The sequence below is a fragment of the Ailuropoda melanoleuca genome, chromosome 11, assembly GCF_002007445.2.
Source record: "Ailuropoda melanoleuca isolate Jingjing chromosome 11, ASM200744v2, whole genome shotgun sequence".
In the NCBI taxonomy this organism is placed as follows: Eukaryota; Metazoa; Chordata; class Mammalia; order Carnivora; family Ursidae; genus Ailuropoda; species Ailuropoda melanoleuca.
The window spans coordinates 20,017,536-20,033,615 of NC_048228.1; the positions used below are offsets into that span (position 1 = coordinate 20,017,536).

Below are 16,080 nucleotides of genomic sequence, written 5' to 3' on the forward strand. Positions count from 1 at the left end.
CCAAACCAGACTTGAATTGACTAGAGGCTCTTTACAGCCTTGTTTATCTTATTTAGTGAGATTAGCCAAAAGTTTTGCTGCAAAAATTTTAATGTTTGACTCTAGATGCTGCCCCAGCTTCTGCTGGAGTGTGAATGTAACAGATGGTCCCTGCACCACACTACCTTCCTAACATTTGAAAAATTCTGACTGCTGAAGCATGTGTGAAGCCCCAGCATTCTGAATAAGGGATTATGGACCTGATTGTATGACTGCCAGTTATAAAGCTCTAGGTGCTTGTCTTGCAGACCTTTCATACTCAAAAGTATCTGAAGCTGGGGGTGCCTTGGTGGCTCAGATGGTTAAGCATCTGCCTTCGACTAAGGTGATGACCTTCAGGTCCTGGGATCGAGCCCCCCCATTGGACTCCCTGCTCAGTGAAGAGCCTGCTTCTCTCTCTCCCTCTGCGCCTTCCCTCTGCTTGTGCTTTCTCTCTCAAATGAATAATGAATAAATAAAATCTTAAAAGAAAGTATCTAAAGCTGAACTTACCGTCTTTTTTCTAAATCTGTTTCTCTATTCTTTATTTTGATGACTGCTACCACCATTCACTAAATCACCCAAGTGCAAAATCTAGAAGTCAGTCTAGACTTTTTGCTCTTTCTCTCCCCCTCAACCTAACTGGTTATCAAATTCTGTAGATTCTAAAGTCCATTTCCTCCTTTTCATTATCAGTAACTCTTGTTTGAACCACTGCTTCCTATCTTGCCCCATCCACTCCAACTTCCACGCTGCTGATCCCTATTTTGCTAAAACACAAGATAGACCAGTCCATTGACCTGCATAAAATCTTTTAATGGTTTTGTACATCTTGTCCTCGCTTTTGCATTGCCCTCCCCCAATCATTTCATGATCAAGCTCAAACCCACTGGCTTCAGTGCAAACATGACTACTTCTCATCAGCTTGCCATGACCACCCCATGGAATTAAAATGTCCCTCCTGAGTACTCCCAAACTCCAAAATGCATGGTCTTTCAGTGTTCATCCCACTGCTATGTCATCATACTGTCCTCTCATTGTATGTGAGCTCCCTGAAGACAGGCATCATATCTTATCCCTGTTGTAAATCACACCATGATGGTTAAAAGAAGGATTAGTCTTATATCTACACGAGACATGCTAACTAGGACAAAAGAGATATGATAGAGAGAGTAAAAAAACAAAAGGAAGAGGAGGAAGAAAACCTAATTCTGCCCTAGTCCAATGCCCTTCTGTGTCCTTACCACCAACTGGGCAAACGTAAGGAAGACTGCTAATAGGGAAACATTGCTTGGCATTGAGGTATCAAATGGGCCACACCAGTGAGTAATCCAGACTACTGAGGATGATTTGCAAATAACAGGAAATCACTGCTCTCTGATTCAGCAACCCAGAACTACTGAGCACCGACAGTGCAACAGCACTCCTCCAAAGAAAGCAGAGACGTGGCATTAGGGACCAATGTGGTCATGATCTGCTAGAAAGCCTGGCCTTCTGATGGCCAAAAGTGTTCCAGTATACATGTAGGGATTATATTTATTTATTTGAGAGAGAGAGAGAGGGAGAGAGAGAGAAGGAGCAAGAAGGGGCAGAGGGAGAGGGACAGAGAATCCAAACTGAGTGCAGAGGCCGATGCAGGGCCTGATCCCAGGACTGCGAGATCAAGACCTGAGCCAAACCAAGAGCTGGCTGCTTAACTGACTGAGTCACCCAGGTGTCCCTAAAGAAAGCTTCTTAAATGATATTTGTAAATAGTAGGGAACAGGATGACTATTAAGTTCCGTTCACTTAGGACAGTCCTATGTGGTCCTAGTGTACTTATTTATACTGCTCCTCTCACTCTCGAGTGTCCCGTTTGACTGATAAATTATTTAGACATTCTGTCCATGAGTATCAAGCTCAGGAGTCAAATAAGTAGTCAAATGACAATGGGAATCTGATTTCTGGATTCAAAGAATTTTACCATACATTGGCACTGAATAGTTCAAATATTTTCAATTTTTTTCATGATGACAGAGAAAATCTATTCTACACAGCTCATTTTTGCCTTCCCCATACCACCCTCTCGCTGCAGGCCATGCCAGAGCATGGGTAGGCCAGTATAGCATACCGAAATAAGTGAGGCCTCTGAAATACATTTAAAAAATATATCTGTGTTTAGATTTTGGTTCCTCCTCTATTTCTAAGGAAGTTGCCAGGGGTAGTCTTCCATGCTGACAAGGGCAATTTCTGAAGGAAGAGGGTAGGATTGAGAGCGAGAGGAGGAAGGAAAAGTGATCATGTTCAAGTCCTCTGACTTGTCCGCCACCATTAGGTGACCCTGTACTATTGTCTTTCTCTTGGAGTACCCATGAGTGATGACGTTGGTGGCAGCACAACCCACCCACCAGTATTACTCAGAAACCAGTAAAGTTTGCTGAGGGAAGAACTCAGCTCAGACCGCATTCAGCTGCACTGATAGCCCATGGGGTGGACTCCGCAGCTTGCCTCCACGGGGATCGATTAATGCTGAGATTGTCGATGGCTCAGCATAGGTTTCCTCCCCCATTGGCTTATGAGATTCAGCCAAGCCCAGCAGTCAGCCCCTGACGGAGCAGTACCGTCTTCTGCCTCTCTGATCACTTCCTTCCCCAAGCAGCTTACCTGAAGGGCTGTTGCTAATTGGGTGACTTTGTGGCCCTGATGTGTCTTACCTGGAACTAAAATTACTATTTCTCCTATTCTGCGGCACTTGGGAAGAAAAAGAAGAAGATGCTGCCCAACTGGGGGCTCTGAGTTTTCACTGGGGAGAGCAGAAAGCTTAAAGGAATTTGGGCTGAGTAGACAAAGGATGCCATGTAGTAAAAGGACAAGAGAAAAACTTCAGTAGACAGAACGCAACACACTGCCCCTGGGGAGAACTAGCACCAGCACTGTGGCACGTTCTAGAGGTGCCACCGCTGCTCCCTGACAAGGAGCTAACACCTGCCAGCGTGTGCTTGGGCTGATGGGCACACATAACTAGCAAGCAAAAGCACGCAGTGTATTTGGCTAGTAAATGAGGAAATCACATAAACTAAGTAGTTGTGAAACAATAGGACACAGGGCGGTTTACCTTGAAAGGAGCATAAATGACAGATTACAAAAATTTAAGCCTCTGTAAAAAATGTGTGTGCCTATATACAAGAATGTGAGGGGGGAAGGCTTCTCCAGAACCTTTTCCCATTACATAATCATCAACAACAAAAGAGATGGGGAGTGTGCATTTTATGTGGTCGTCTTATTTCTGTAAGGAATAGCAAGTCACTAAAAATACAAAGAAAAATATTAAAAGCACATAAAAGGGACACACTCAGAGAAATGGAGGAACATTTATTCAAACGCTAAAAAGAAGTCTTAGGGAAAAAGATTCTCTTCCCAAAACTGGCTATGGAAGAAATAAGAAATACTTCAACTTTCTAGACTTTGTGATCAAAACTTCCCAAACAATGACGTATCTAAAACTGTGAATGGCATAAACTATTGAAATGAGCAAAAGGCCAATTCAATTCTGATAATGATGCAATCAGTATTTATCAGTGTGAGAGGATTTATTTTACAAACGGCATGTGAATACAGCATGAGAAATGTATCGATAATCAAAAAAAGAGAGACTGGACCAATGAGATGACATATTTATGGGAACCATAGAAGCCTATGGAAACTGATGAGGCACAAAAGCCTCGTTTGAAAAAAAAGTATGTGCCACCATTCAGAAGTTGCTTCAATTTTTTAATAATTGAAATTTACGTGCACCGGCCCACTTGCACCCTTTGTTCTTCTTGAACTAAACTGTTTTCTTGTAGCCTCATGTTTACTGAAGCCTAAAATTAGAACTGACAGCAATTCACTGCAACAAAGTGGGCTTCCTCCCCTGCCCGTCCGCCTGCAGCCCATGTCCCATTCATGCCCTAGAAATCCACTCATCTCTCGGTGGTCATCTGCCAAGAGAAGAAAAATAGGGCAGAGATGAAAACATGTCGTTCAGGCAGGGGAGTTGAGAGCGAACCTGCTGGCTTCTCCCTGCCCCCAGTGCCTCCCGTCAGGACCTCACCTCTGCACTGCTGGTCCTCGCTCTTGTCCTCCTTCGACACATCTGACGCCTCCAACAAGAGTTGGTCCAGCACTTGCTTGCACTCTTGCAGTAGTGTAGCTACAGCTTTTTGGTTATTCATGATGATTACTCTTCCTCAACGATGAGTCAAGTGTCCCTGGGTCTATGGTGATCAATTACCCAGAAGAAGACATCGATTCTCAATAAAAGAGCCCCTTCAAGGCGGAGGTACCTGGTGAACAAAAGCGGGAGAAAGATGACTAACTGAAGCATCATCAATTATCTGTAAGACTCAAGCAGGGAGGGATAATAGGGTAAACAGATGAAAATACATGACAGCCCCCGAGGACTTTATTAGGGGAGTGTGTGAAATTACTGCAGGGCCTGGTCTAGATGGGCAGCACCTCGAAGGCGTCAGAGAGCAGAAGGGAGAGGCTCCTGGTGCAGACCTTGGTTACCCACAGTGATGTCAGTGGAATCCCATGAAGCCACATGAAATGAATATATCCTATGATTTATGTATCTTCTGCATATTGCACATCAGTGCCTCTGGATCTCAGTGACACTGCACTTTCTGTCTCTCTGGAAGTCTACAGGAAGCATCTGGCTAACAGTTCTAATATTCAGTTACAAGCACATGGCGATACGAAGTTTACCATTCTCATAACCCGCTACTGATTTCCCCTGTGAAGTATTCTTCATGGTATTTAGCATCGTCTAATTTGGACCATGATAGGCAATGACAGATGCCAAATTTAAAGCTCTTCACAGCCAGGCACCTTGCCAAATAAAATAGAGAAATGATATCTCAGAAAACCCAATTTCCTAGATCTATCATATGGATGAATTTATCATATGGATGGATGAATCTACTTATATTGCTATTTAACATATGTACAGTTGAGAGATTTCATATGCAAATATGAATATACTGTAATGATCTATGGCAGTCAAGGTAATTTCAAGAACAAAATAAATTACCGACAGTACAAAAACGCCTGGCAAATAAATACTAGAAAGTTACTAGATTAACAAATCTTTTTGTCTGTCTTCCCTTTATTAAAGAATGTACATTGTAAACAAAACAAAATTCCTTTTGTTTTGTTTACAATAAACAAGTGAAACAAAGAAACTCTGAGTTTGCCAGGATAGATCGTGGAGCTGCTGTTTGGTTTAGACACTCTTATAGGGCACATGGATTTTATTACCAAAGCAAAAGAGTCTGAAAGCGAAGAAAGTAACAGATACGTGGATGGTTCCAGTCCCTTTGTCTCCTAGCTTATACAAGCAATGAAGTAATCATCGAAAATATTAAAGCAGTGAACTATTGTGTAGGTGTTGGAATAAAAAGGCCTCACTTTAAGAAGCTAGTTTTGAATTTTAAAAAACAAGAAAACATTTTTTTTTCTATTCTAAGACTTAACAGGAACACAGAATGAAAGATGAGCTAACTGTGTAACCTACACTTTTCATTTTTCATTCTAAACTGACTAGTACTCCATATGCTTTGGATTTTAAAACACACACACATTCTTTACACAGATAACTTGACAAAGCAAAGTTTTTGGGTATTACAGGCTTGTGTCATTAAAATAATTGTGTTTTTTTGGTGAAGAACACCAATAGAGACTTGAATACAAAATTCTTGTTACTTGGAAGAGTATTCACAAAAGTGAGATTGTGAGGAATTAGTTATGGAAGCATTTAAGCATAACAATAAATTAAATCGCTCTTCTGTTTAATATGTTTCAGAAAGTATTCCTGCATGGTTTGGATTGTTGGACTAAATGGTTTTCAGTGTCCCTTTTAGCGCAAGTGTTTTTAAGTCAATGTTGCATAGTAAGAGCTGGAGATTAGCTTGCCTTTCTACGAAAGGAACCAAGAAGTAAGAGCTGGTCAGAGAGTTAATCAGTGAACTAGTGTGAGCAAGAGGCCACATAGCAATGGCATTCTATTCCCAGCATTCCTGAAAAAGGGAGATGTGGTTAGAATGGGAGGTTAGTATGGAAATTGAGAAATGCAGTTGGTGAATTGAGAAAGTTAACAAACTTTGCTTGAAATTAGCTACAGGTGAATAGGACACATTCATTTTCTTCAAATAAAAGCAAGAAGGGGGATCCTTTTTCTAGGATTCTTTTTAGGACTTCATGTAGAAAGAGGGGTATAATAAGAAAATATGAAGAGTTCATGTACAAAGGAATAAAACTGTACTGTAATATAATTTTAATAGCATGCCACCCCTTTGTCAAAAGGCTTACAGTAATATTTTATTGGTGCCATATCATCCTCTTAAGGTAGAAAGTCGTCTTTTGTTATACTACAAATGGAAATAAATTTTCGTTGCTCTGTTTCTGTAAATGTTTAAACAGAAATAGCATGTAGTAATGAAAAGTGGAATTGGATATAGGAAAACTGTTACACATAATAGTGTTCAACAGATATTTGTGACTAATTCTACTTCATTCTCTATCATTAAATATTTGTGAGACCTCCGAGATTCACTTTTGAGGCTCGTTTTTCTTATCTGTAGTTTATGGGGGTTAAGTGGGAACAATTGCTGATACTTTCCAGGTCTTAAATTACACACTCAGCAGCCTGTCTGTTGCTGAGGAATATCTGATACTTATTTACTCAATAATTCCTGGCTCTTTTGAGAACATTTAAGTATAATATTTGTATGTATACTTTTCTCTGTGGTTTAGAAATGTTGGCTTGAATCTTAGAGGTTGATTACTAAATAAATATAACTCTGCTTTTGTTCCCTCACTCGAAATCCCGATGCCTAATGCACTGGATCATAAATCTCTTCCTTTTGTCTCAGTGCTGTGAAAGAGAGATAAGCTATGCAATTCTGTGAGGACAAACAACAGGACTTGACCTAATAATTCGGGTAAAATGAGAGCAGGTGAATGGGGGATTCCCTGAGGAAGTGATGTTGGAATTAAACACTGTAAGAAGAACAGGGCTTAATGAAGTTAAAATGGTGAGGAATGGACCTAATGTAGAAAGAAATATGGAAGGAATGAAATAAGGCCAAATTAGTTGAACAAGGGATAAAAGGAGAAAGTTGATAAGAGGTGAATTTGGAGAGCTAAGTAGGGGCTGTTCAGGGACCTGTATGCCAGGTAAGGAATTTTTTTTTTACCCTAAGAGTTATAGGAAACTACTGGTAGCAGGAGGAACAGAACCCTAGATCTGCATCTGGAAAAGTTCATTCTGTTTTGGCTGTAGTGGTGGCAGAGAGGAAGAAGGTGATTGCAGGTAGATAAGTTAGGCATTTATCGCAACAATCTAGGTGAAAAATAACAGCGATTTGGGATATAGAAAATTGGACAAATTTGAGGGCTGTTTAGAGAATAAATGCAGTATTGCTGTTGGACGGATATGAATGGTCTTAAAAATGAGTCCCAGGTTTCTACTTTACCATAGCTCAAAGTTGAACGGACAACATTACCATACTTTGAGACAGGGAACATAGATGGGATCTTCTAGGAACAGACATAAATACATCTTAGATTTTGTATTTCTAGCAATAAAGACAGTAAGAAAGATAAGTCATAACTGTCCAGAATAAGCAACTGGATTTTAACCAAGAAAGTATTTCTAAAAAAAAAAAAAAAAAAAGAAGATTTTTGAGATAATTAATGTTCAGTACTTGTGACTTCCCAAAACATACTGAGGATATTCTTTATACTTTTTGAAAGTTATAGCCTTTTCTCTTTTCCCTGCAGAATTCAGGAGAGACAATAGGAAGAAAATACTGTAACATGAGAAACACTGGAATCCAACCATCTGTCCAGACTTGTATGGTTCATTGTTAAGCATAACAGAGGCTGGAGCCTAGGAAATTGTCCTTCAGGCAACAGTCCTGCTGGAAATTTTGGTCAGCTTCCTTTATAAAAGGATCATTTTCAATTTCAACACATATAATTTTTTGCTCCCTGAACTGTGGCATTCTATGAATTGTACCTATTTCTAAATTGAATCATGTTAGTTTCCCTATATTTTTTTGTAATGTATGGATTTTTAAAAAGTTTTGACATCCCCCTACATATTTTTTTCTAAAAATTAAATAGAAAGAGGCCAGCAAAAGCAACAGAACATACAAACAGATACCTCTAGAATAACACTAGATACACAACAAAGTTAGAATCTAAGGCACACGTGCACACACACAGCCAAATGGTCATGTGTTCATACATTCCATGTTTGATTTTGATACATGTGTACTTTATTTCTATTGGTGACCTGGAATTTAACTGAGTGGCTGAGTTATAATTGACAAATCAGCCATCATTAAAAGTAAGCAAATCAGTGGGTTACTCAAAGCGTCATTTCTTTTGGCATTTGTGAGTCTTTTTCCTTGGACAATTACCCTCACCATATTGGGGGTAAGTCAGGGAAAATAAAAGAATTCCAAAGGTATTCCACGGTTTACTGGCTACGACCTCTGCATTAACCCACTGGTCAACCAGTCATAATCCTTAAGCTAGACGATGTGGAGAGGCATACAGAGGTAGAAGGGATGGCCTCTCCTGCCAAGGGGTTTGTAGTATAATTATAAGAATAAGACATAAATACATTTAAAATGAGCTACACAGGGCACACTAAATGCAATTACAGTCCAAAGCCTCAGTTTAAAATATCTTTGTTGGAATTCAATTAATGATTGGTTAGATTCATAAACAAACCCACAGAGCTCATTTAAGTCATATGTACATAAGTAATTATACTAAATATACTTTTTCACCTACATTCAAAATCATTTACCATATTGATTCTATGAGAAAATGTATTCTGGTCTCCAACACAGAACAAGAATGCATCTCTCCAGTCAGTCACTTGCAATGACAATCCAGTTTCTCCAAGCCTTTCGCCCGCCCTGAGCAACCCCACAAAAACCTGACTATAGCACCTCTGGTACTGGTTGGTGCAAGTGGGGAAACAAAAGGAGAAAGAGAAGTCTGATTGGAGTCTAAGACAACCGTGCGGCTTGGATAAATATGTCTGGGTAATGGCCATTGTTAGCATCTTAAAACTGAATAAAAAGGGTGAAGAGAAGGCAACTTCGAAGTCACCAAAATCTGAAAGAGTAGACTTCTATTTCTAGCAGTATGGAAGACTATACACCCTGACCAACATTTCCACTGAAAACAAGTAAAAATGCTGGAAAAGCACTTTAACACCTCTAAACTGTATCAATAAAATGGTAAGAAAGGAAGGACTACTCAGAAAACATAAATCAAGTAAAAGCTGGAACCCAGAAAGTTAACCAACACAGAAGCTAGGCTTCGCCTTGAGTGAAATTGCAAGCACTCTAAGCTGAAACTTTGGTTTTCACTATCTAGGAGTGTGGGAAGATAGGAAAAAAAAACCAAAGGCCTACACAAGGTGGGACATATAAGAGGAAACTGCTCCCTTGCATAAAACTGATGTCCTAAAAGGTTGAATCTTCAGTGTAAGGGCAAGCTAAAAATAAATCTCCATCCCCTCCTGCCACTTCCCAGGAAAACTGCCTGTGGCAAAACATGCTGCTTCTTGGAGGAGAACAAAATTTTTTGCCCTTGAGAATCTGAAGCTGCAAGATCCACAAAACCTCTACCTGATAATTACTTTAAAATAAGTTATTTTAAAAAGATCCTAAAGCTTTGGGAGGACACACCTTGTAAACTCCAACTTATCACATAATGATATCCCCACATAGGTATCATGCAGAGCTCATGCAAATTCTGAAATTAACTGTGTTTATTGAAAACATGTCAAATACCTAAGTCATGTTTTTCATTCATTCTTTAGCCTTTATATGATGTTTTTCAAGATCTCCAGAGATAAATAATATTCTAACCCTGTGTTTGGTATTTAAAATAGCTACAGCAAATAGAAGGTGATTTTACATGTGAATTTCATGAAACAAAAAAAAAAAGGTTCCACGTTGGTAGTTTTCTCAGGCAATTGGTGGACTGAAACATAACCTTCTCTAAAGGAATCTGACTTAAAACTAAGCTTCAAAGAATTTCCATCTGTAAAATACCAAGAAATATGAGTTCCTGATCAAAGCTCACAAAATGCATGAGGTAAGAGGAAACAATGGATGAAAGAAGAAAGAACAGATAGTTAAATCAGAACTTCAAAGAATTCAGATAACAGATTTATCAGATATAGACTACAAAGTATACATATTTAAAGATCTGAAAGAGTATGTTGAATGTATGAGTTAAGAGCAAGAAACTATAAAAAGGCACAGGCAGATTGAAAAAGAGTCAAATAGAATTTCTATAAATGAAAAAATAATAATTAAAAATGTAAAATGCCATGAATTAGATAGATTTGATAAAATACAAGTTCTGGTCAAAGTTATAATTTTTAAGCTGGTTGATAAGTCAGAACATTTCATCTAAAATACAACAACATAAGCCAGAAAGAGGGAAAACACAAAAGAGAGGTTAAGAAACAGAAAGGATTGATAGAAAAGCTCTAACACATGACTCATTGGAATCCTAGAAGGGAAGAAGAGGGGAAAGCAAAAGAAATGCTTAGAGACATAACGACTAAGAACTGTAAGAACAGGAGAAAGACAGTAATTAAAATACCCATAATCTTCAAGCAGGTTAAATAAATAAACAAAAATCCATATGTAGAAATATCATAGCAAAACTATGGAACACCAAAGGCATACAGAAGATCTTTAAAGTAGCCAGAGAGAAAAGACAGAGTACCTTCAAAGAAACAACAGTGAACTTATAGCTACCTAGTTAAAAGCAACAATGGAAACTAGAAGATAGTGAAAGGGTACCTTCAATATGCTGGGGGAAAAACCTTGAAAAATAAAAATATTTAAAAATAAACATCAACAGATTCTTACTAAACAAATCTCTAAAGTATATACTTTAGATAAAGGGAGAGTGATCAGAGATGAAGGGCCTGAGATTCAAGAAAAACAATAAGCAAAAAAAGTGGTGAATTGTTGGCTAAATATAAATACGAATTGTATAAAGCTACAACAATAACAATGTCTTATGAGATGAAAAAATTAGAAAAAATACACATACAAACACAAACAGCATATATATCAGGAGAAGAGTGATTGATGTTAAAGTGTTATAAGATTTTGGAATTGGTAGGAGGAGGGGAGATATTAAGTTTAGACTGTGAAAAAAATTTCTAAGTTAAGCTTAAAAAACTGAAATAAAACATATGACTTTCAAACTGGTAGAAGGTCAAACATGAAAAAAAAATGCAAAAGAAGGCAAGAGGGGTACCTGGGTGGCTCAGTTGGCTGAGTGTCTGACTCTTGATTTCGGCTCATATCATGACCTAGGGGTCTTGGGATCGGGTCCCAGTTGGGCTCCACGCTCAGTGCAGAGTCTGTTATCTTTCTACCTCTGCTCCTCCCCCTGCTTACATGCTCTCAATCTCTCTCTCTGTCTTAAATAAATAAATAAATAAATATATATATATATATTTTAGATTTTATTCATTTACTTATTTGTGAGAAAGAGAGAGAGAGAATGGGAGGGAGAGGGAGAGAGAAGCCAAAGCAGACTCCATGCTGAGTGCAGAGTCTGATGCAGGGCTCCATCTTACAACTGCAAGATCGTGACCTGAGCCAAAACCAAGAGTCAGACGGTTAACCAACTGAGCCACCCAGATGCCCCAGGATAAATTTAGAATACAAAATATGACGGTAGAAATAAATTTAAATATATCAGTATTTCCAATAAATACAAATGAACTAAATGCTATAGTAAAAAAATAAAGATAGACTTGATTAAAAAAATAGCTACATGGGGGCACCTGGGTGGCGCAGTCATTAAGCATTTGCCTTCGGCTCAGGGTGTGATCCCGGCGTTCTGGGATCGGGCCCCATATCAGGCTCCTCTGCTTGGAGCCTGCTTCTTCCTTTCCCACTCCCCCTGCTTGTGTTCCCTCTCTTGCTGGCTGCCTCTCTCTGTCAAATAAATAAATAAAATCTTTAAAAAAAATAGCTACATGGATTTACTTAAAGCATAAGAATAAAAAAAAGTTAAAGGTAATAAGATAGAAAAAGATATATTAGAAAAATACTAACTAAAAGAAAGTACAGTTATAGTAATATCAGACAAAAAAGACTTTAAAGGAAAAAGCATTAATAAAGATAAAAAAGCCACTTTACAATGACACATGATTCAGTTCACCAGGAAGGTAGAGCAATTCTAAACTTGTATGCCTCTGGGAACATAACTTTTAATATATATGAAACAAAAAGTGAAAGAACATAAAAATATGCAAATACATAATCATAGTGGGAAAATTTGAAACACTCCTTTTAGAAACTAATAAATTCAGCAAACAAAAAATTGGTAATGATACCATTTATTTGATCAACGCAATTAAGAAACTTGGTCTAATAGATATTTATGAAATAACATATTAAACGATTGCAAAATATACATTGCTTTCAAGCATACCTGGAACATTTACAAGAATTTAATGCCTACTGTGCCATGAGACAAATCTCAACAAATTTCAGATTAATGGTATACATATGACACTGTATGAGCAAAACGCAATTGAGTTGGTAATCAATAACAAAAGAAAAAATGTTCATATTGATGGAAAATAAGAAATATACTTCTAAATAGCTTGCAGGTCCAAGAAAGAATCATTATGAAATTTAGAGAATATCACAACAGAATGTAAATACTACATGTCAAAATGTGGAATTCAGTCAAAGTGGAATATAAAAGGAAATTTATAGCCAAAATACTTAGAAATAAAGACTGTTGGAAAATTAATGACTTAAGCTTAAATAACCAAAAGTAAGGAAATAAATAGAAAAAAAATGAAAAAAAGTAGAAGAAAGGAAATAAAAATAAGCACAGAAATTAATGGAATAAAAAACATATTCAATAGAATCCGGCTCCTCCGCTATGAGCCTGCTTCTTCCTCTCCCACTCCCCCTGCTTGTGTTCCCTCTCTCGCTGGCTGTCTCTATCTCTGTCGAATAAATACAATCTTTAAAAAAAAAAAACAACATATTCAATAGGAAGCTCAACAAAATAAAGTTCTTTCAAAGGACCACTGAAATTGATAATCTGCTGGCAAAATTGATCGAGAGATTGAGAACAAACAAACAGAAGTAGGAATAAAAATCTTAGGAGGGGGCATTACAGATGCTACAGACTTTTTAAAAAGCTAATAAGAGAATATTGAAACATGTTTTACTGATAAATTTGAAAACAATAAAATGGGTAATTTCTAGAAAAGTATAACTTACTTAAAAGAAACCAAGAAGAAACAGAAAACCTTTATGGTCCTATCATCTTAGAGAAATATAACTAGCAGTTGAAATATTTTCCTACAAGGAAAACACGAGGAACATATAGTTTTATCAGAAAAATTTTACCAAACATTCAATAAGCCAATAAATCCAATCTTATGCAAAATATCCTTTAAATCAGCAACAAGTGGCTAGAAAATGTAATTTAATAAAAATCCACCACTTACCATGGCATAAAATATGTAAAGTATAATAAAAAATAATATATGTGTGTATATATGCATATGTATAAATGAAGTAACTTAAGAACAATTCTAATAATAAATATGCAAGATTTTGGAGAATTTATAAAACTTAACTTCATTAAAAGACATTAATGAAAACCTAAATACATGAGGAGATATTCTATGGTAGTGGCCTGGAAAACTCAATATTGTTAGATATCAATTTTTCCCAAATTTATCTATATCTTTATGCAATTCCAATCAAAATTGCTACAGCTCTACGCGTGTTTGTGTGTCAACCTGACCAAATGATTCTAAAATTTATGCGGAAGGACAAAGTTCAAGAATAATCAAAATAGTGGCGCCTGGGTGGCACAGCGGTTAAGCGTCTGCCTTTGGCTCAGGGCGTGATCCCGGCGTTCTGGGATCGAGCCCCACATCAGGCTCTTCCGCTATGAGCCTGCTTCTTCCTCTCCCACTCCCCCTGCTTGTGTTCCCTCTCTCACTGGCTGTCTCTATCTCTGTCGAATAAATAAATAAAATCTTTAAAAAAAAAAGAATAATCAAAATACTTCTAATGAAAAAACAACCAGGGAGGAGGGGGAGTGTCATAACAGATGCCAATAATTAATATAAAATTATATTAAATGATGCAAAAGTTATTGGCACTAGGGTAGGCAAATTGACCTTCTAAATAAAATAGAGTGAAGCTAGATACAGGTGTATATATGGAAATTTGGTTTATTATACTAGCTTAGTATGTGGCATTGAGCTAATGGGTTATTTTTTTTAAACCAAAACTAGCTAGATTAAAGACTTACACGTAAAAGACAAAATATGCAACTTCTAAAGGAGAATATCTAAGGACAATATTCTTTTTGATCCTTTGGTTAGGGAAGAATTTCTCAAACATTAGTAAAAAATGCAAATCACAAAAGATTGATATTTAATTAGTGGGAGAGATAAACTTCTAATTAGTAAAATGACACCATAAAGAAAGTGAAAAGACAAGTCATAAGCTGAGAGAAAGTATTTGTAATGTATATAACTGACAAAGGATTTCTATTTTAGAATATATAGAATTCCTTTAAGTCAATGAAAAAAGGACCAATCACACAGTAGAAAAAGAATGAAAAAAAGACTTGAATAGACTTTACACAAGAGAAAACCTTAATGGCCAATGAACATATGAAACGTGTCCAACCTCATTAGTAATCAGGAAATACAAATTCAAACCATAACCATTCACAACTTCTTGACTGGAGAAAAATTTAAGTTGGGTAACAGTTGTCAAGAACAGTTAGTATACTTCATTCACCACTGTTGGAAACTACAGTTTGGCATTATTCAGTAAAATAAAAAATGCACACAGTGGGTACACTATGACCCAGGGTCCACTTTTAGACATACACTCTAGTTTGGAGAAAATTTTGGCCGTGTGTCTAGGAAATATAAGCATGTTCACAGTGACACAGTTTGTAATAGCAAACAAACAAAAGGAAATAATCCATGTGTCCCTCAATAGGAGAATAAATAAAAAAACTGAAGTGGACACAGCAATATGTGGATGAATGTTAGAAATGTAGAAAAGCAAGTTACAGATGAATACATGCATAAAGTTTAAAACATTTATAGCTCAACAATATAATATTACAGGATAGAAATATATTTGGTAAAATTACAAAGAAAAGGAAGGGAATGATAAACTAAAAATTCACAACAGCGGATTTATGGAGGGGAGAGTGAAGATGTGAGGGAAGTGTCTGAACACAGCAGACTTCAAAGAAAGTAGTATTTTTTTTTATGTAGATTGATCTATGAGCATCCATCATGTTCTGGGTATATTACACCTATTTTATAATTTTTTGATATCGATTTGACATTTAATGAAAAAATTAAAAAGAGGAGGGCACCTGGGTGGCTCAGTTGGTTAAGCGTCTGCCTTCGGCTCAGGTCATGATCCCAGAGTCCTGGAATCGAGTCCCGCATCAGGCTCCCTGCTCAGGGGGAGTCTGATTCTTCCTCTACCCCTACCCCCTGCTTGTGATCTCTCTCTCTCTCTCAAATGAGTAAATAAAGTCTTTTAAAAAAATTAAAAAGAGGAACATAGAAACTGAAGTCTAGGAGTATCGCATAGGTAATAAATATCAGTTCCTGCCCTTAGGATTGGAGCCAGCGGTTCCATTGAGAGACAGCAAAGGAGCATTTCAGAGCAGGGAAGGGCACTTGCATGGGGACTTCTGAAGGGGGTAGGATTTGGAATAGCTGGAGAGAGAGGTGAAACAGTGATGTGACAAGAGACCTTGAGGAGAAGATCCTCATCTTGTATTCAGGACCCGTGAGTTAGCAGGGGCTATTGAAATAATGATGAGACAGGCAGTTTGAATCATTAGTTTAACAAACACTAGATTGCCAAGAAATTAGATTCCCCTTTTCTTTTCACTTACAAACAAAATGAAGGAGTGTGCTGTGATTTAAAAAGAAAAAAAAAAGATTTTAGGGAATTC

General features: G+C 37.4%; 1 protein-coding gene across 1 annotated transcript in view; it reads right to left on the bottom strand.

Moving 5' to 3' along the window:
- The window catches only part of ALPK1 (alpha kinase 1), a 125,945-nt gene that overhangs the window by 62,538 nt on the left and 47,327 nt on the right, over window positions 1–16,080 (bottom strand). Inside the window, exon 3 of the mRNA XM_019797827.2 lies at window positions 4,091–4,322. Coding sequence (XP_019653386.2) covers window positions 4,091–4,211 — 121 coding nt within the window. The 5' untranslated portion in view covers window positions 4,212–4,322. The remainder of the gene's footprint in view (window positions 1–4,090; window positions 4,323–16,080) is intronic.